The 14860-nt window shown below is 49.3% G+C and overlaps 1 protein-coding gene across 1 annotated transcript in view; it reads right to left on the bottom strand.

Annotated features, from left to right (window-relative positions):
* Positions 1-422: 422 nt before the first annotated feature.
* The window catches only part of ARHGEF37 (Rho guanine nucleotide exchange factor 37), a 34107-nt gene continuing 19669 nt past the window's right edge, over positions 423-14860 (bottom strand). Inside the window, exons 7-11 of the mRNA XM_017875807.1 lie at positions 13851-14180; positions 11450-11578; positions 8141-8336; positions 6438-6595; positions 423-3412 (exon numbers count right to left, since the gene is read on the bottom strand). Coding sequence (XP_017731296.1) covers positions 3203-3412; positions 6438-6595; positions 8141-8336; positions 11450-11578; positions 13851-14180 — 1023 coding nt within the window. The 3' untranslated portion in view covers positions 423-3202. The remainder of the gene's footprint in view (positions 3413-6437; positions 6596-8140; positions 8337-11449; positions 11579-13850; positions 14181-14860) is intronic.

Here is a 14860-nt window from a genome sequence, read left to right on the forward strand (position 1 = left end):
TGCACCTCTGGGCCTCCAAATGTGCTCTGTCTGCCATCTTCACCCACTGGGCCTCAGCTTGGATTTCACCTCTTCCAGGAAGCCTTCCTTGGCCGCCAAGTCTGAGTCAGAGGCAGGCCCCTTCCCTGGCTTGTGTGGCACCTGCCATTACTTCATCCTGACACTTACACAGCATTTAATTGATGGTTGCCTCATCTGCCTCCCTTAGAGACTGGGATCTGGAAGACAGGGCCTCATCTGTCTAATTTATTTCTGTATCCCCCAGCAGCTCAGGCCAGCTCCCTGAGGCATGAAGGGTGTCCATTAAATGGATACTTGAGCAAACAAGATGTCATTTTTATATACAGCAAGTGTCTAGCAAACAAATGGCACAGCAGGGTATCTGGCTACCCAGTGGTTAGAGTCACACAAATTCCAGAGACTTTCCATCTTTGAAGTCCTTTATTCCCGGCAGTTCACATCAGTTACTCGTTGAGCTGGTGCTCGTCATATTAACCAAGCATTCATTCATCTTTCTTTTGATATTGTAATCTTGTCCTCATGTCCACAACTGAATTGGGGCCTGAGGGGCTTAAGAATTCTCGCTTCATCATGGGAGGCAAGGGGTACCCTTGTGAATCAGACTTCAACTCCTGGAAGTCTTGTTCAGTTCATAGGCAAATATCTTTGCAAGTTTAGTATGTGACAGCCCAACAGTGAAAAAAATAAGACACAGTGCCGTGGTTCTAGGCATTTGGAGAGGGAAAAGGCATATTACACAGATTCCCCTGGAGAAAACACAGGCCATTCTCATCTTCTCAATATGCATTTTCCCACTCTTCAGTGACTTTTAATCTTATCCCCTGGTCTATGAGAAACCATAACCCACATGCTACTGAATACATTTTTATTTTCCCTTCATGACATAGACTTGGTTCCAAGTATATTTTATTTTCCTCCCTTTTGCCTACAAGACATCCAATTTTGTTCAGGTCCCTTTTAATGGCACTTAATAAATATACATTCTGAGACCTGACAGAACAGGCTGTCCCCTTTCATACTGCCTTTAAAGCGCCCGTTTGAACTAGCTAGTGCAGAGCTCAGGTGGGGTACATCCTAGCTTACAGCTCATGGCCATCTCTGGCCCCAGGTCTATCTGTCCAATACTTTGTGTCTAGGGTAGAGGTCCTTAACCCTGGCTGTACATTAGAAGCACCTGGGAAGTTTTCTGAATTCCTGAGGCCCAACCACACCCTAAAACCAATTTCATCAGAACCTCTGGGTGGGAGGGAGCATGGAATCTGCCAGTTGAAACCTGCCATGGTAACTTCAGTGAGCAGCTACATTGAGAACCTCTGAGCTACAATTCTAGCACACAGTAGGCCCTTGGTAGGTAGCTGTGGAACCCACGAGTGGGTTTCCTATTTCATTATCTGTTCCCCTATGCTTTTTATTTTTATCAGAAATCTGAGCAGGAAAGAGCAGGGAGAATGAATCAAGAGCATCCTCTAAAGTGAATTCGCTGCTGAGAAAGGAACTGTAGGGGCTGCATTTCTCTTGTATCGTGCAGTCTTCATGCTTTAACAGGTCCAGAGGAGGCAAGTTATAGACTGTCTACACAGACATGTATATATTTCTTAAAAGCCCTTCAAAAACCAGAGCTCACTGCTTAGGCACTATGGTTATAACACAGACACGTTCTTGGAAATATATCTAAACTATCTCCTGTTTGACACACATTCTATCTTGGGTTGGTTACGAACTTTGTCAGTTGTATAAGATCACACTTGGTCACCTTTTCCCATTTCTGTGAATCTTGCAGTTTATCTTTGCCCAGAGCAATAGCCTAGATATGACAACCCCAAGCAGTGACTGCACTATACCCAACATACCCCAGCGGGTCAGTCCTCCTTGAACAGGAACTGTTTTTGAGAGGCTCCAATTTCCAGGTTCTAGAATAGAGTGGCTCACTTACCAAGTTGAAGAGGCTGGCTACGTAGAATGCGGCACTGAGAAGGCCCCCAAGCTAGATCCCGGGTTATAGGAAAGAAAGCCATACTGATGAACAAGGTTTGCTGCCACGGGCATGGGCATGAGGGAGGGCTGCCAGGTGGGGGCCACCCTGAGATCACTGCTGCCATTTACATTTGTATCACACTTCACAGTTTACAGGGAGCTCTGCATGCTTAGCCTCATGTCATTCTCAGCACAACCCTGTGAGTTAGGTCTTTCTGGATGGAACACTGAAGTTGTGTCCTACATCTAAGGTCCCACAGGCAATTGCATCACATCCACGGCTGCCTCCAGGACTTCCGGGGCCACCCAAAACCACCGGGGGTTCCCCCTGGCTCCCCTGCTATCCAGAAACAGGAAAGCAAGCCATTCCCTAACCTCCCCATGCACCAGGACTTATCACCACCTTCCCAGAGTTTCCTCTATGATTTGCGTACTCTTTTGTTCCCTAGTCCAGAGAACACAGCAGCAGCTGTTCACCTGCTGCCAACAGCCTCACACACCCCACCTAACACAGCATCAAAATCCCCTCTTCCCTGGAACAGCCTCTGAATTTGCCTACACACATTCCAGAACTGTGACTTCGTCAGACCCACTCCCAGGACCAGTCAAGAGTCTTGGGAACCTCTCTGCCACACCGATGAATCCACAGCTTCCCCACTTGAGAGGGCTCCCAGTGGGTCACTGCCCAAGATCAACTCAGCTTCCAGCATAGAGAAATAAAAGCTGACTCGTTGGTTATGATGTCTCCTGATACCATGTGTAGGAAATGAACTGTCTGACCAGGCAGTTCTGGACTCCTCCAGAACCCGCTTGCTGCAACCACACAGCACGCAGGTAACATTCTCCTGTGTAGCCCATGCCCACAGGCAGGCCCGGATGGAGGCACAGCTAAGACAGGCCATAAGCTATGGAGAGTCCTGGCCAATCAGCTGTGACCTGCTGTCCAAGTGCATTGTGACCCCAGGTCGGAATGAATTCTTTATGCAGACATAATGAGCAGTCCTGGCTGGAGCCTCCTGTGCCCCCGCCACACCAAAGCACTCTGCGAGGCCCGCCCACGTCTTCTGGTTGCCTCCTGAGTGTGCTTCCCCCACCCTGGCCAGGTCTTCCCTTCCACCTCCACCTTTCCTTTGCTTCTTTTCCCTCCAGAGTCAGAGCCTCTAAGCCTCCCCCATCACTTGGCAACGTGGGCTCCACGGAGGGCACCCTAAGAGGGCAGACTCCAGCCCCACAAAACTGGGCTTGGGGCCCCGGCCAGGAAGCCAGAAGGCACATAACCCCTCTGTTCATTCACTTCCACCAGGCTCCACTCTGGGTTCCCCTTCTTGTCCTGGGCCTCCAGGATGGTCACGGGCTGGCCTGCCTGCAGACTCACTTCATGGCTGCTTCTGGCCACAAAAGGGTACACGGCTATGACCTGAAACACATGGGGAGTGACACAGAAATGGTCAGGGTGAGAAGGTAGACAGACTCAATCCAGAGAGGCTGTTTATCCTGTTCCCAGCCACCTGGCTCTCATCCCCATTGCTGGATGCTCATCACCTCCCAAGTACATCTTTTGTGCTAAAGGCAATGACTGCATCTGCTAGTACCACAGCCCATACTATGTGACTGGCACTGTCCTGGCACTCTATTGGGTTTGGGTTTTCACGATAATTCTATCATTCTATTTGCTCCATTTTTCAGATAAGAAAAATGAGGATCAGAGAAGTCAAGGAACTTACTCAAAATTGCCCAGCAGTGAATCTAGGCCTATCTGACCTCCAAACAGAGATTTTTGATCCACTGTTGCCACATCACTGAGCAGACTCAGCACCCTCTCCCTCTCCAGATCTAACGGTTTGAGCTGCCCAGGCCAGTTTGCCAGCTGAAAGTGGAGACAAGGATTTGGGTAACTTGTTTACTTTTTACAGAAAAGTATAGAACTGGGCCAAGTGCGGTGGCTCACGTCTGTAATCCCAGCACTTTGGGAGGCAGAGGGGGGCGGATGACCTGAGATCAGGAGTTTGAGACCAACCTGGCCAACATGGTGAAACCCTGTCTCTACTACAAATACAAAAATCAGCCGGGCATGATGGCACACACCTGTAATCCCAGCTACTCAGGAGGCTGAGGTGGGAGGATTGCTTGAACCCGGGAAGTTGAGGCTGCAGTAAGCCCAGATCATGCCACTGTACTCCAGCCCGGGCCATAGAGCCAGACCCTGACTCAAAAAAATTAAAAAAAGGGAAGAAGAAGAAAGAGAAAAAGGAAGAAAGAAAGAAAGAAAGAAAGAAAGAAAGAAAGAAAGAAAGAAAGAAAGAAAGAAAGAAGAAAGAAAGAAGAAAGAGAGAGAAAGAGAGAAATTGAACTAGAGGAAACAACTAGCGAGGATGGCATTTATTAGGCTAATATTTAACCTCTCTGAGCCTGTTTTACCATCTGCAAAATGGAGGGAATGGTCCCATCCCCTTCAGGTAATTGAGAGAATTTCATGAAGGAATATATGTGTAGGGCTTTATGCAGGCTGCTTCGGTTTTTTTTTGTTTGTTTTTTGTTTTCACAATTATTGTTATTACTGATGGTCAGGCCTCAGGAAGATTAAGCACCATGGAAGGGCTGGGATGATAAGTCCCATAAAATCCCAGAGGAAGCAGTTGATATGCTTGTGTAGATAGACAGCTGAGCTCACCCAAATGAGCCCCTGGATGGGGATTCCCTGAGACACCACCCACATTGCTGGAGCTGGGCGGCAGGGGCACCCTCATTCCTTTCCCCAGAGTCACTGGGGCAGAAGCTGAGCTGGGTGGTCAGGCCCTCCAGTGGGGCCTGGTGGGTCCTTTGTAGCCCCTGGTGCTTTACTTCTGGCTACTGCTAGAGGATGCTGGTCTGACAGCCTTCCCGGTGTGTGGCACAAGCTCTAGAGCAGAGGGTCCCCAGACACCAATGCAGCACTCACAGCCTGCTGCAGGCTCCTGCAGCCACCCTGGCCCAAGGCATCCGAGTCTGTCCAGACCCTTTCTGTCGCTCCTGCTTCCTCTGCGGTGCACCCCCCACCACCCTCAACTGCCAATCACTGTGAGAGCAGCCACCATTGAGGGAGGTTCACAATACATGCAGCCCAGCTTTACTGTCTCATCCCATCCTTCCAACATCCCACTGAACTTCTTCCCCGCTCATGGACTCCATCCCTGCAAAGCCAAATCGTTTAATGGCTTCCAAACACTTTATTTTTCAGATATAGTTCGCATTCTATAATACCCTTTTAAAGTATACAATTCAGAGGTGTTTAGTATATTTACAGATACACGCAACTATCCCCACTATCTAATTTCAAAACATTTTCATCACCCCCAAAAAGAAATCTCACACCAGTTAGCAGTCCCCGTTCCCCACCTCCCACCCCCAGCTCCTGCCAAACATTCATTCAGCTTCTATCTCTATGGATTTGCCCATTCTGGACAACCACATAATGGAATCCTATGTGGCCTTTTGCATCTGACTTTGTTCACTTAGCAGCATGTGTTCAAGGCTTGTCTGTGCTGCAGTACGTACTGCTGCTTCATTCCTCTCTATGGCTGAATAATATTCCATTGTACAAAGAGCTCGCGTTGTGTTTATCCATTCATGTTGATGGGCCTGTGGGTTGTTTCTACTTTTTGGCTGCAATGAATAATGCCACCGTGAACATGCATACACATGCTGCCCATTGCTCTTCAGAGAAAGACTGAGACTGACACCCTCGCCAAGGCCACAAGGCCCTGCTGGCCTGTCCCTGCCCACCTCTCCAGCAGGATGACATCCCAGTCTGTCCCCTTTCTTCTCCGGCCCCACGGGCTTCATTTGGTTCCTCATGCACCTCCTACCCTCTCCTGTCACCAGGCCTTTTCTGCTGAGCTCTTTCCGTCTGCACCCCAGTGCACCCTCTTTATCCAATTAATTCCCTTTCTCCCTACCTGTTTGAGAAAAAGCACCATTCTTCTCAGCAAAACCTTTCTTTACACCTAGGGCTCTGGTACTTCTCTCTACTATTAACTTTAACTTCAGTTAGTCATGCAATTATTTTATTAATCACTGTTTCCCCTACTCTCAGATTAGAAGTTTGAGGGAAGCATAGACCATGATTTCGTCTTGCTCCTCATTGTATCTCTCATCTAGTACAGTGCCTGGCAAATATTGAATGCAGGAATGAATGAATGAATGAATGAATGAATCTCACTTGCCCTGCTGATGGGGAACGAGGAGTTAGTTCTCTGTGGTTGCTGTGGTAGGGGCTGGAGGCCCCTTTCTTCAGGTCCCACTCCTGGCTGGGACACTGGCATGGCCACTGATCAAGGCCTTCGTCTCACAGAGTGGCAGCTCCACCAGATAGGAGGGGCATAGACTTTGAGAGAGAAGGAAAATCCAAGCCACAGTCCAGATGGCCAAGGGGAGAGAAGCCCCTAGCCCTCTCCCATACTCACCTGGTTCACGGTGGGAATAGAGGGCGCTGGAGCTGGGCTGGGCTCCGGTGTTAGACATCGGGGATCTTTGTTCAGCCCCACCTGCCTTCTGAGCTCCTCTGCACTGGGGACCACATGGTACGGTTGCAGTTTCCCAGCTGGCACATACCCACGATGTCCTAGGAAGCATGCAGAAGGTTAGCGGACTGCAGGCCACCTTCCCGTCTCTTTTAATGGGGAAGAAAATCAATGGATGTAAATGTCTCCAACACAGCTTCTCAACACCCAAGAGAACCTGAAAAGGTCATCTAGGAACCCTGAACCCCCCTGCCCCACACTCACTGTTTCTGGTTTCTGCTTACACACCCCAGTGATGGGGGGCTCGTTCCCTACTGGACAGCCCACTCCATTTGATCAACTATGATAAAGATAAAAATTTTGTCCCTGGACTGGCATGAAAACTGCTCTCCTGATGAGCCGCCAGCTCCCATGCGCCTCTGGTGTCTGCCCAGAGCAAGAGCTGCTTCCTCTCCCCAGGACTGCCTTTCCCAGGAGGCAGACTGCCTTTCTTCTCTCCACGTGACCTCAGTTCCTTCGTGTGTAGCAACTAGTCCAGTGCTGTTCTGATTGATGTCGTTATGAATGGCTATCACTTCCTGAGGGCGTGCCAAACTACAGAGCCAGCATTTGATTACATAGTCTTCACATCAACTCTTTTGAGAGAAGCCAGTAATATCATCTCCATTTTACATTGAACCAGGCAAGCTCAGACAGGCTGCACAACTTCCCTGAGATCACACGGTCAGCAAAGTGGTGGAGCTGGAATCCAAATCCAGTCCTCTTGGCCTCGGGGGCCTTGCTTAATACCCGTTCTATTGTTCCCACCTTAAGTCATGGAAGTGCTGTTTCATGATTTCTGTCTGATTTGTATTGCTTTCTTAATTTTTTAATTGATTCGCTTTTTAAAACTTCATCTTGTACTATATAATAATATGATTATAATCATAGAATTATGGACTACTTATCTTTTTTCTAATACACATTAAAATGCTTCAGTAACAATTTTAATACACTGTCTGAAGGGGGAAAAACTGTCTGTGGATCCCCTGACAATGATCTCATGCACCCCTCATCTTGTGGGTCACACACCCCTCTTCGGAAGATGCTCTCCTGGGCCCTCTCACCTGGATTCATGGTGGATTCACCACTTCCCTGCAGCCCAGTTCCCAGTTGCAGTGGGGCACCCAGACCTCAGCAGCACTCCCCGAGGCCATGACCAGCACTGAGTGCGCAGGATGACCGCTCCCCTCATTCTGCACATCAGACTTCTGGCAGTGCAGCCAGGGTCCGAGCATTGTATCTCTGTGCCCATCTCCATCTTTCAGGGTGGTCCTGGAGTTCTCTCCATATAGCCCTGTTGACCCCAGTGCTCTGCGAGGCCCTCCAGGCAGGGCCTTGTCTCATAAGCTCAGCGCCCAGCACACCATAGGCGCTTCATGATAGACCCTGCAGTGAATGCCTGAATTTCTCTTGCTGGCTTTTCATGCCCCACGGAGTCACTCGAAGCTGACTGTGCCCTGAGCCCTGTGTGTATCACTTGTGCCTACTCCCATCCTGGAATGCACAGCCAGACTTTGGCCCACAAGAGTGCCCGGGTCTCTGCACTGGCTTCTGTGGGGTGCTTTTCCCAGAAGGAGAAGAAGGGCTCACAAAGGCCCACGTACCCCCGGTGTCCACCAGCCAGCGGCTGCTGTTGCCTTTGGTGTCCTTGTTTTGAAGGAGGGCCACAATTTGGCCCCGAGGCAGAGTCAGGTCCAGAGTCCCAGTCCCACTGATGTTGCTTGTCACCTGGTACAGCTTCCCGGGGCCATACCTGCTCAGGAGAGCCTGCACCTGGCGTTCAGACCCTGGAAGGAGCGGCTGGGAGAGGAGGAGCAGAGACAGACACAAGTTCTTGAATAAACCTGTCAAAGCTAACACCAACATTTGCTCACATTTTGAGAGCCAGGAGTACTGGCCTGATCCTAACTCTGCCACTGAAGGCCCCACCCTGAGCAGGGCAACAGGGCCCTCACTAGCAGATGGCTGGCTCTTAGCTGCCAATGGCATTTTGAAAGAAACTTCTAATTTCTGGGATTCTCTAAAATTCTAATTCAAGTTCTGAAATCTCTCAGTTACTGAACTCCTAGGATTGGGCCCTAAATTCTGCCCATACCATCAGGCTAAGTTATCCCACGGCAGAATGCCTTGGACAGGTCTTTCAATTCCATCAGAATGTGAGTTTCGTGTGGGCACCAGACCTTATTCATCTGGTTTCTTAAATAGCCAGCCAGGGCCAGCACATGGCGGATTTCACATACACACGAATGAGGGCATGTAACCTTTGATTCCATGGGTTTTCAGTCCACAGGCATTTATGGAGCACCTGCCATTTACAGGGCACTGTGGAAAAATTGGTGAATGGTGTAGAAACACAGGAGAGAGTTTTACCTAGATGAAAATTGCCATCTAGCTGAAAAGAATGATTCGTTGGCACTTCCAGTTTATCCAAAAATCTCCTGGCATTTTCTGTTTTTCCATTCCATGATACTGCTTCCAGAAGAGTATCAACAAGGAGAGACTCAGGGATGCTTGTCCCCTTTTTGTAAAATCAATAAGAAACTAAATATGCTAAATACATATTTACTTTCTGTCTTGAGAGGTGTGTGTGTGTGTGTGTGTGTGTCTGTGTGTGTTCACCATGCTCTATGTGGTTACTTCTTGGGAGGTGTTGGGTGTGGGGAGGCAGGCAGAGATGCCCTTCAGGAACATTTGGCCACATACTCTGCCACATCCTTGCCCCAAAGGGGATGCTGTCTCAGGATTTAGAACCAGGAGGTCCCAGTGTTTCTATAACAGGTCCTTAAACAGGAGTGTAGAGACGAGGTAGTTTTCTTTGAGAACAGTGATGTTGTGGTCATTTCTTTTAGAACAGTGGTATGCATGTGAGTATAAGAGCCAGTGGTGTCACAAACGCTGGGCTTCTTTCTCAAGGCTGACTGGCCTTCCCCACGCAGAGAACAGCGTCACCCCCAAGGGTGGGAGGGCCCCCAAGGAGGGCTTGCAAAGATCCCATGAGGGCTGCTCCTGTCCGGGGAGACCACGTCACTTGCGCTGGATTCTATAACTTCAGTCAAATACATCAGGAATGTGCAGAAGGTTTGTGTGTGTGTGTGTGTGTGTGTGTGTGTGTAGAGGTGGGAGGGTGGGAAGGAGTGACTCTTCCTACCAATATGCAACACATACTAGGATTCTGGATGTTTCCAATTGTTTCTTGTTTGTTTGTTTTTCTGTGTCTTTTAACTTTTCCACAATAAGTATGGATTGCTTTCCCAATAAGAAACATGTCATTGTAATTTGTTTTGAGTAAAAAGAGAGAAGAGGTTCCCATGACACGTTCAAGTGGCTACTTTGCTGTTTATCCTCTGCACCCATGCTCTCTCCCCAAGTCTCGGGGCCCACGGCACGCCCCTAGTCAGTGAGGCCTCTGCTGGGCAAAGCTCTCCATGTAGGGTAGGCGGAGGGACAGGTGGGGCCAACGAGGAGTCAGCCTGCAGCCTCGTGGTGGACATCAGGCTGTGATGGTCTCTATGCTTGCGGCCAGGTGTGGGTCAGGTGTGGGCCACTTTTATCTGTCCTCTTCCGCTGGGCTCCTGTTCTTGTTTCTCTGTGTTCCTGGGGCCCCATTCTCCCTCTGGGGAATCTCAGGGCTGTCTCCTGACTTTTCAGTTCACATGATGCATGTGAAGGGACAGTTTGAATTTCTCAGATCCAGGTCTTGCCACAGTCTGAGGAGACCCTTCTCCCTACAGCTGCTTCAGTTACTTTTAAAACACGGACCGCCTGGGTACACTTTTCAAGTGACTAGAGCAGATAACCTCTCCTTATATTTTAAAGGAAAATACATTTGTTAAAAAAGCATTTGGGGCCAGGCGTGGTGGTTCACACCTGTAATCTCAGTACTTTGGGAGGCCGAGGTGGGCGGATCACTTGAGGTCAGAGGGCAGGAGTTCGAGACCAGCCTGGCCAACATGGTGAAATCCTGTCTCTACTAAAAATACAAAAATTAGCCAGGCGTAGTGGTGGGCGCCTGTAATCTCAGCTACTCAGGAGGCTGAGGCAGGAGAACTGCTTGAACCTGAGAGGTGGAGTTTGCAATAAGCTAAGATCACACCACTGTAATCTACCCTGGGCGACAGTGTGAAACTCCATCTCGAAAAAACAAAAACAGAAACAAAAGCATTTGGTCAGCCAAAGCTTTGTAAACCATCGTGCAGCTGAAATACTGTTCTTTACAATAAAAAATACCACAGCAATAGGAAATTTAAATGACATCTCCAAAATTTTTATTTATGTTGAATGCTCATGTTGAAGCTGGCGTAAGAAGGCAGGGAAGCAAAAGGACACCTTTGCTTGGCTCACTGCAACCTCCGCCTCCCAGGCTCAAGCAATTCTTCTGCCTCAGCCTCCCAAGTAGCTGGAATTACAGGTGCACACCACCACACTCAGCTAATTTTTGTATTTTTTAATAGAGACAGAGTTTTGCCATGTTGGCCAGGCTGGTCTTGAACTCTTGGCCTCAAGTGATCCACCCACCTCAGCCTCCCAAAGTGCTGGGATTACAGGTGTGAGCTACCATGCCCAGACAAGGATACCTTTTGATGACAATCTGAAGAAGTTCTAGGTTTTTGGATGTCAATGCCAGTTGCCCATCATTATGTCTAACTTCACTTAATACTAAAATGTTTGGGTTTTCTTTTTCTTGACTCAGAAGTTCTGTGCTGTTCTTCTACTTCTTGGATGTAAAGAGTATGTATGTATCTGGGTGTGCTCCCGACCCCCAGCTCAAAGAGAAAGGAGAGAGAACATATTTCCATGGATAACAAGAAACGTTGGGGGACAAAAAAGGAAAGGAAAGAGGGGATGGATGGAGCCTCACCCTACAGGCCAGTGAAGAACTGGACAGTCTTTGGGGGTGGAGGAAGGATGCTTACCTGTGTGGTGGGAGGTGGCAGCACTTTCTCAAAGGTCTCTTGAAAGGAGCGAAGCTGGTTATTCGTCCGGCCCAGTGCGTCCTCCACCAGCTTCCTGAAGGCAGGCTCTGGGACGTGGTGGTGGGGCAGCTAAGTGGGGACAGACACTGTCAACAGAGCTGGACAAGAGGGGACAAGGAGATCCCTGGCTTGGTTTGGGTTTATGTTACTTTCAACCCACGGAGTTCTGAGTGATACTCTGTCCTGAGACCTTGACCCTGTGCAGGATCACTTGCATTTTCATCAGACAACCTAGGAGTGAGTGAGACCCCACAGCTTGTCACCAAACTCACAGCTTGTCACCAAACTCACTGCTCTCAGTGCTGACCCAGAGCCTTCCTCCCACCAGGATGCAGAGAGATTGAGGTTTCTGGCTGCAGCCTTTCCCAGGCTCCACATGGACAGGCCAGGTGCGTGGACCACAGGACACAGATAAGGCAGGCTAGCAGCTGTCACCAGCAGACTCTGACAGGCCAATCAGGAAGCACCCTTACTTTCTGCTTTTATAAACATGACCACCTCTCTACTGGCATCCCCAAACACTCCTCAGCTCTGCACATCCCAGCTTTAATGCAAGGGGCTGGGGCAGCTCAGGAGAGAAAACCTCTAGGCTACAGGACAAGGAAAAGATCACCTCATCAGATTTGCTCTTCTGCCCTCAAGGAAGAGAAACACTTCTTTTACTGATGGTTCAGGCCTAATTCAATTCGCAGAGTGTCTGGGACAGAACTCTGTGAGGTCCAAAAAGAGGAAAAGCTTGCAGTCCCAGTACCCCTGCTTGAGGAGAAACACATTCATGGATCCCTGCAGCAAAAGGCAGGCTCTGGAAAGTACTGGGCACAGTTCCATCCACAGGGCTGCTGGAGTACAGAGAATAGGGAGATGACTTCTCCCTCCCAGGAGATGGGGAGCTCTGAGAGCTCATGGAGAGACTCATTCATCTGCTACCTGTTTGGGGAGCTCCTACTCTATGCCAGACAGTGAAAGTGCTGAGGGACAATGGAGAGCAGCATTCTAAGCTGAGGCAGGCATCTGTGCAGAGTGGCCACATTCAGCAGCTGTGTGCTGGAGGGGAGGGCTGTGGGCTGGAAAGGAGACAGGGTGGGGAAGGCAAATCTTAGTAGAATTTTCATGCAAAGAATTGAACGGGGAAAAGCTGAGCTGGAAATCGTGACACACAGGAAGCAGCGTGTGATAGGAGGAGTATTGAAATTGCTCCCTGGCCGGGCGTGGTGCCTCAAGCCTGTAATCCCAGCACTTTGGGAGGCCAAGGCGGGCGAATCATGAGGTCAGGAGACTGAGACCATCCTGGCTAACGCAGTGAAACCCCGTCTCTACTAAAAATACAAAAAATTTGCTGGGCGTAGTGGCGGGCGCCTGTAGTCCCAGCTACTTGGGAGGCTGAGGCAGGAGAATGGTGTGAACCCGGGAGGTGGAGCTTGCAGTGAGCCGAGATTGTGCCACTGCACTCCAGTCTGGGCGACAGAGCAAGACTCTGTCTCAAAAAAAAAAAAAAAAAAAAAAAAAAAAAGAAATTGCTTCCAAGGTTGGACCCAACAGCAATTCAGCTCTGATGTTGACATCTTAGAGCAAGATCTGGAAACAGTTGGGTATTCCTTCCTATATCAACTCCAGTCTTCCAAATTCTAAAATCAAAGTGTGCATTTGGAGGTTTATCCAAACCTCTGTGGAACCTATTTATGCTTTCAGCCGGTAGCTCCTTTTATAGGCTCTTAAGTGTTGTGGTTGAGCGTCCAGGCCCTGGAGCTGAACTATCAGAGTTCAAAGCTTGCTATTAGCCATGTGGACCTAGACAAGCTACTTAACCTCTCCGTGCCTTGGCTTCTTTATTTTTAAAATGAGGATCATTATTCCTCCTCTGTAGGGCTGTTGTGAGGATTGGATGAGATCACGCATGGAGAGTGCTCCAAACAGGTACATCCTAAGTACTCATGAGAAGATGGCTGCTAGAAGTCATAATAATAACACTGGCTTCAGACATTTACTCCTTACTGTGTAGAAATGACCTTCTGTCTCTGTCATCAACTTCTAGGACACTCCAGAGATCAATCCCAAGATCTGCTATTGTACCAGCAAAGCTTATTCTGCTTCTGAGTCGTAGGACTTGGGAATGGTCTGGAATCTCAGTCCTATCCTTGCTTTCATGGTCTGACTTCACTAATAGAGGGAGACTGGGCATGAGAGAGATCTGGAAGGTTCCCACCACTTCCTCCTACGTGCCTGATGCCCTGTTTTCAGGCCCATCCTCCCTCCATCCTAGCCCCTACACACAGCTGGCTGATGGGGCTACAGGGCCTTGCCTGGCTACTCCCCACAGGTGTCCCAGTCCCAGAGGCCTCACCTGGGCCATGCTGCCCTCTGCCCTCTGCAGCACTTGCTTTGCAAGGTCCCTCTGGAGGGTCATGAATGTGCGCAGGATCTGGCCCAGCCACTGCACGACCAGCTGGTTAAACTGCGGGAGCTCAGCCACTAGGAGGGAGTTGAGTGCCTGGTACGTGTGCCGGGCGGCCTCCTCCTGGTAGGTCACGCTGCCCACCTCCAGCAGTTTCTCTTCCAGCCGCTCAAAGTCCAGTAGCTTGTCCAGACGCTTCTTGATCAGGTTCTGAGGGCCAAGCAGGGCTTTGGCCAGGCTGCACAGTGGCTGCCACACCAGGCCTTCTAGCCGTTGCTTCTGTGGGGAGAGGTGAGCGTGGGAGTCAGGAAAGGAAGTGGCAAAGGGCAGGGGCTGTGAGAAGGGACTTTGGAAGCATGCAGGCCCGGGTTCCAGTCTAATCCCCACTGGTTAGCTGGGACCTTTAGCATGTTATCTAACTTCTCTGGGCCTCAATCTGCCCATCTGAAAAATGGGGACGATGCATGTAATGAGCTTAACAGAGTGCCTAGCACAGAGTAGGCATTCAATCTTATATAGCACTTTGAATCATTATTATGCAAAGATCTTGAAAACTTTTTTTTTTTTTTTTTTTTTTTTTTGAGACAGGGTGTCACTCTGTCTCCCAGGCTGCAGTGCAGCGACGCAATCACAGTTCACTGCAGCCTACCTGTCAGGCTCAAGCGATCCTCCCACCTTAGCACATGCCACCACACCCAGCTAATTTTATGATTATTATTTTTTGTAGAGACAGGGTCTATGTTGCCCATGCTGGTCTCAAACAACTGGGCTCAAGCAATCTTCCTGCCTTGGCCTCCCAAAGTGCTGGGATTACAGGCATAAGCCACCTTGCCCAGCTTTAGAAAAGATTTTGTATAGAGTGATGGTCAAGAGTCTTTGGGGCTCAGATCCCAGCTTACCACTGACCATCTGTATAAATGACCCAGGAGGTCAACCCCTCTGAGCCTCAAGGTCTCATC

Source organism: Rhinopithecus bieti, unplaced genomic scaffold (genome assembly GCF_001698545.2).
Source record: "Rhinopithecus bieti isolate Rb0 unplaced genomic scaffold, ASM169854v2 scaffold_7673, whole genome shotgun sequence".
Lineage (NCBI taxonomy): Eukaryota > Metazoa > Chordata > Mammalia > Primates > Cercopithecidae > Rhinopithecus > Rhinopithecus bieti.